The sequence below is a fragment of the Zootoca vivipara genome, chromosome 10 (genome assembly GCF_963506605.1).
Source record: "Zootoca vivipara chromosome 10, rZooViv1.1, whole genome shotgun sequence".
NCBI lineage: Eukaryota > Metazoa > Chordata > Lepidosauria > Squamata > Lacertidae > Zootoca > Zootoca vivipara.
The window spans coordinates 49885161-49891466 of record NC_083285.1 but is presented as its reverse complement, the minus strand read 5'-3'; the positions used below and the strand labels follow the sequence as shown (position 1 = coordinate 49891466).

The 6306-nt window shown below is 41.9% G+C and overlaps 1 protein-coding gene across 1 annotated transcript; it reads left to right on the top strand.

The window, feature by feature from the left end:
- The first annotated feature begins 201 nt into the window (after positions 1 to 201).
- SPIC (Spi-C transcription factor) lies at positions 202 to 5996 on the top strand. The gene is made up of 6 exons (XM_035127839.1): positions 202 to 251; positions 1614 to 1653; positions 2292 to 2385; positions 3360 to 3466; positions 4608 to 4716; positions 5605 to 5996. Exons 1-6 carry the CDS (start codon positions 202 to 204, stop codon positions 5994 to 5996), a joined length of 792 nt encoding a protein of 263 aa, XP_034983730.1.
- Positions 5997 to 6306: the final 310 nt, after the last annotated feature.

The following is a 6306-nucleotide window of genomic DNA, read 5'->3' as shown; positions in this document are numbered from 1 at the left end:
TTCATAGGAGAAATGTTGGAGGGTGTGGAGTTATCCAACCCCTGAGCCGTCCGAAGGCAATCCTACGTAGGGAAGTTGGTTTAATGTTTTAATATGTGTTGGAAGCCTCCCAGAGTGGCTGGGGTAACCTAGTAAGATGTGTGGGGTATAAATAGTAAAATTATCATTATGGAATGGGACGTCCCTATTTTCATCGGAGAAATGATGAAGGGTATGAAACTCTTCTTCCTAACCACCAGTTCTCTGAAAAAGTAATGCCTTTCTAAAGCCAGTGACTTCAGCTGCTTGCAATGTAACCAGGTGCAAAGTGGGACATGGGCTCCTGTGCCCTAAAGGTTTGCTAACATTTTAACTAACAGTCACCTTTAACAGCAGCTTGATCTGCAAATATTAGCTGCAAGCCATACAAAGCTTCGCTTGCTCATTCATGTTCATAAAATTACTATTAAAGGCACAGGAGGAGGCTGGCACATTTATTTTCCCTTTTTGATGGACAGTCAGCGAGAAAAGAATTTTGACAAATGATCAGCTTGTTGTCCAGCAAGGAGAATAACAGGTTTTGGCAAATTCTCCATCCCATGCACTGAGCAGAAGCCAAGGCTTATTTTGTCGAGGACCGTCTCTGTGACACAGCTGGATGTGTCACAACCTGTTTTTTAATACCCCAGTGTTTTAATTTTTTGCTGTGCGTGGCAAATTGCAGTCACAATAATTGTGGCTAGTGAAATCTAAATTCACCAGTAATATTAAACTTTCTTTCCTTCTTTCTTTCTTTCTTTCTGTCTTTCCATTGTCTTTTGGGTGTGATTATGTATACTCCAGTAAAACATCATTACTTGTTTTATTTTTAAAAATGTGCATCCCTCCCATCACTAGAGATGAGCAAATATATGAATTTTGGTTTCTCTCAGTTTCTCATTTTTCCAATCTTAAATTCAGTTCACCACATTTCTACATCAGTTTTTTTTTAAAAAAAAACATCATGAAAATGTGTAAGCTTTTTGGGGTATTTCTCCTAGTAAACACATCTGTATATGCATTTTTGCCTAATATTTACATTTTTGCAAAAGAGTTGTCTCTAATATAATTCAGGAAATCCATAAATCATTTACACAGTTCACTGATATCATACTTGCAATGAAGTGGGATTAGTTTTTTCAATAAAGTAAAACTCTCCTTTTGAATTTATATCACTTTAACAGTTATGGTTTCCCCCAAAGAATCCTGGGAACTGTAGCTTGTTAAGAGTACTGTACTGGAAATTGTTAGGAGACCATAGCTGCCAAGTTTTCCCTTTTCTCGCGAGGAAGCCTATTCAGCATAAGGGAAAATCCCTTAAAAAAGGGATAACTTGGCAGCTATGTTAGGAGACACTTAGCACTCTCACAGAACTACAATTCCCATAGCTCTCTGGGAAGAGGAACTGATCATTAAAGCAGTTTAGTAAGTCTGGGCTGTAAATAAATGGGGAAAAGTGCATGAGTAAATAAACTAAATTGGTAATAGGAGTGGAATCTGCCATCAATTATGGAAGAGAAATTATACCTCAATGTCATTTTTGGATTTTGAACAGTAACTCCAGCTCTAAATAAAGCTGTTTTGCTCTTACACAGGCTTGAAGATCTGATATTTGCTTTTTTAAAAACAGAAATGGTAAGTTTGCAAGCCATTGGTTTCTTTCTTTGAGAAAAGCTTTCCAATTTTTTCTAAGGAATTCTTTATGAAGTCACTTTAATTGCTATCATTGCTTAGTCATTCTTCAGCTGGAGATCTGTCAGATGCAGAGCAGCATATGCTTACGGAAATTACCAAAATGTGGTGAAGATATAAACTTTGTCCGCCATTCTGTAGTTTAATAGGCAGTTGGCTGTCTTCATGATTTTTCTCTCATTGTGATTTTTGCCAGAGCCTGCTCTTTTGATTCACTGCCCCCTGAAGGAGGCAGGGGAGAGACGAGCTGGGAGAGTTAACGGGGGCTGCAGGAATCAAGAGAAGCGTTGGCTGGCTTCATGGCGATATATTCCCAGGTCAAAAATTATGAAAGCATTGTCACGATATGGACAGCCCTAATCACATCTCTCAGAAACTCATCACAGTGAATGCAACGGTTGCATGTCCCGACTGCTCTCCTAATTTGGGCAGCAGGCTTTTGTCATCCTGGAAAATGCCCCCCGCCCCCACTCAAATTCAGAGAGCAAGTCTGGCAACTCCCAAATAGATATTTCGGAAATATATATAATGGTGTATACAAAGCTGCATCTTGCACATTTTCAGTTATATGTTTGTCACAGAGTTTTACAGATCAAGACTTGCTAGGACAAGCCTTTGAAGATGCCTTGGAGGTGTTACAGCAACATTCCTATGGGGACTGTAATTATGCGCCAGGTAAAAAAGCAAAACTAGTTATTTTCCAGCTTTATTTTATTTTATTTGTTACATCTTTATCCTGCTCTTCTCCCCAAAGTCCCAAGTTTTGATTATGTGTAAGTTCCAATTATTTCTGAATGTCAGAATATACATGAAAAAGACACACTTTCTGTTTTCCCCACCTGTCCCTCAAATCTGATGTGTTCAGCCTAAAAAACTTATGGTAATTTACATTATGGACAAAGAATCCAGCAAACAATTGCTGGAGTAAAATGTGTATTAAATCTAATTATTTATAGTTTCATTTCCACCCCAGGATGGCATACTTATTCCCTCCCATTTTAATCTGCACAACAGCCCTGTGAGGTTTGTTTAGCTGGGGGATCATGGTTGCTGCAGCATCATCTCCTATTCAGCTTTGAGGCTAAGTGAGAATCTGAACCTAGGCCTTCCTAGTCCAATACAGTAAGCCATACCCATCAACTGTCCTGGAAAAACTGTGACATCCCGTTTCCCCCCACGACCACGAGAGTATGGTGGCCATTTTGGGTGCCTCACTCTTGTGTGATTTTGGGCCAATATCTTAACCCTCCCCCCAAAAAAGATTGGGCACTATGCCCCCCCCAAATGCTCTTTCTGGGTCCATGATCTTGCATGGGTCATGCAACTTGCATGGGAAAATGGTGTCCTGAATTTGATCTGCGTTGTGTAAGACACATCTCAGAGTGAGCTCTCCAGTAGAGTAGAATTTTGAACAGCCCTGTTCAGGCATTATCCTCCATGTGGAGATTATTTTCTTTTATACACTTAGTTTTAAACTGTTTGTATTCTCTGCTTAGCATTTTATTGCTTATGGTTGTAATTTAGCATTTAACTGTAAGCCTCGCAGCATATTGCTATTGGGCAACAAATAAATATTGTAAATGAATGCCCTGGAGCGTTTACATTTCTTCTTTACCTCTTGCTGACATATTCTGTTTATTTTCTCCAAGAAGACTTTAAAAACTGTTTGACTTACCATCACCATTCTCTCCAAGCAAATCCAAGTTACCTATCAGATAAACCAATATATAGTTGGAGTGAAACACCGACTTTACTAGTAAGTAAAACTCAGTATTTAAGTGCAGGGGTGGTGGCGGAGAAATGAAAAATGCATTCTGTTCTATTGCATTCTTGACATCAGAGGTGGGAAGCCTGTTTCAGCCCAAGGGCCATATTGGGGGCCACATGTTTATAGCGACTGGGGCCAGAGGTAACAAGCAAAGCTTATGACCCCACCTTTGTTCAGTAGGCTATATTCCAGTCACACAAAATCAAAAGTTTCTACATGTACACAACCCACATCTCTCTATCCAGGCAAGCCAGAGGCATCATCAGAGTTCAAAGATGCTTTCCAGCTGAGCAAAAGCAGGAGAGTGCAGAACAGGACCAGTGATCGGTGGGACCCAGGAAGGGTGTGTGGCTTTGAGAGAGTCTCAAGTCTCATCTCTGACTAGTTTCCCCTGCCCTGCTCCTACCATGCTCATGAGAGCCAGTGTGGTGCAGTGGTTAAGAGTAGTAGACTCATAATTTGGGGAACCGGGTTCGCGTCTCCGCTCCTCCACATAAGCTAGTCACACTTCCCTGAAGTCTCTCAGCCCCACTCACCTCACACAGTGTTTGTTGTGGGGGAGGAAGGGAAAGGAGAATGTTAGCCGCTTTGAGACTCCTTAGGGTAGTGATAAAGCGGGATATCAATTCCAAACTCTTCTTCTTCTTTTTTAGCATGAAAATCTGAGGTGGGGAATACTTTTCATGTAGACCTCTATGTGTGAAGACCTGGGGCCCTGCATGATCAGAGTTTCAGAGCTTTGGGAAGGTTGCATGCATAGAAGTCTATGTGTGAGGTCCTCCTCACTTCAGAGTCACAGCATGGGCGTAGCCAGGATTTTTGTTAGGGGGCAGACCTTTTGCTGGGGTGGGGGGTAGAACCTCAGTTTGCTGTGTATTTTTATTGATTTTTATTGATTTAGGAGGGTAGCTGCCCTTCCCTGCCCCCCGGCTACACTCATGACAGATAGCCATTGTGGGATTAGCCAAAGCCCTTCACCATCAGAGGCAAAGCCAAAGCATAGCTCCACAGACCTTTGCTCCTTCATTGAAGAAGGCTTTGGTCACTGTGGAATTCTAGAGAGTAGGTACGGTAAATAACTTCACTCCATTTCACGTCTCCTCACACTATTATTGTCCATTTCTTTAAGAATACAGAGGCAGATTTTTATCTGGGTGCAGCTGAGTACCATACTCTGCAGACTGTTCCAGAAAATCCAGAGATGTGTGCCATACCTTTGCAGCAAAAAGGCAGGAAAGGTTTGTGAACATTCTGGCAATTACATGTGTGCATTGTTTTGATTCTAGATCAGGGTTCGTCAACTTTTGGGGGCGAGTGGGCACATCTGGTATTTGGACTAAGCACCATGGGCACCAGTCACAAAATGGCAGCTGTGGGAGCATGACATAACACAAAATGGCTGCCATGGGGATGTGGCATAACATAAAATGGTTGCTGAAGAGGCATGACATTATGTCTGCCACATCTAAATGGGTATCTAAAAGAGCAGAAAGAGAGGACCACAAAATTATATGGGCATGCCCCATCAATTTTATGGGCAGTGGAAGGCACTTATATCAGCTCCCGCTGTGCTCACTCACACAGAGAAGCTGTTTGCAGCTTTCCTCTGTTCAGAATGGAAGGAAAGGTAGGTGTCAAATCCCGACATCCAATGAGATGTGGGGTCAGGGGTATTTTACAATTTGGCCAACGTGAGGAGAATTTAGACCACTCAATGGCCCACTGTGAACAATTCGTTCTGCACTTTGCTGACAAAATCACTTGGATCCATTCTGACTTGGATGCTATAGTTGATACAGATCTGGTGGATATAACTGGCCTCTGCTTGTCCAGTGTTAATGGATACTTTTTAATTTTGTACAGCCCAAGGATCCTAGATCCTTGTCCTTCCTTGTTCATCTGAAGGGCCAGTGGGGGACGGGCTAAGTGGGTGAAGGGAATGGTCAGTGCCTTCTTACAGCAAGGCATGGTTTCAGCATGCCCGAAGGAGGCAGTTATAAGAGCTCTATTGAAAAAGCCTCCCTTGAATCCCACCATGTTGGATAATTATCAGCCAGTCTCCAATATCCCATTTGGGGGCAAGGTATTGAACCTGTTTAATTTTATTTTTTTAAACTTCCTGATAGGCAGGAAGAAGCTTCGCCTGTTTGAATATATTCACGAATCTCTCCATAATCCAGACCTGGCAAACTGCATCCAGTGGTTAGATAAGCCCAATGGCGTCTTCCAGTTTGTTTCCAAACACAAGGAGAAATTGGCAGAACTGTGGGGGGAACGCAAGGGAAATCGGAAGATCATGACCTACCAGAAGATGGCCAGAGCTCTGAGGAATTACGGAAGAACAGGAGAAATTATTAAAATCCGAAGGAAACTGACCTATCAATTTGGTGCCATGGCTTTGCAAAGGCTTTCTCTGGCTTACTTTCATGGGAAAGAGGGAGATTTTGATCTCTGTCACCAAGGTGATCAAAAGTGCCAGTATGCAGACAGCTGGCTTTCTTATCATTACTACATGTAATGGATCAAGGATCATGAACTACAGCAGCTTTATAGCAATACAAATCCATTCTGTTATGAGTCTTAGAGAAACTTTGAAGGACAGCAACTCTTCTCCAGTGTATATTCCCCCCAGCCTCTTGAGATATCACATTATGCATCTGCACATGTGTTTTTTTTATGCTCCCTAAACTATTAACTCACTAGAAACCTGAAAACATATGCAAGCTTTCAGATTCACTTAAACCATTCTTCAGCCTTAGCTGGGATGCTCATAGGAGATGTTTAAGGCTATACTCCACATGTGCCTGGGAGTAAGTCCCAGAGAAACT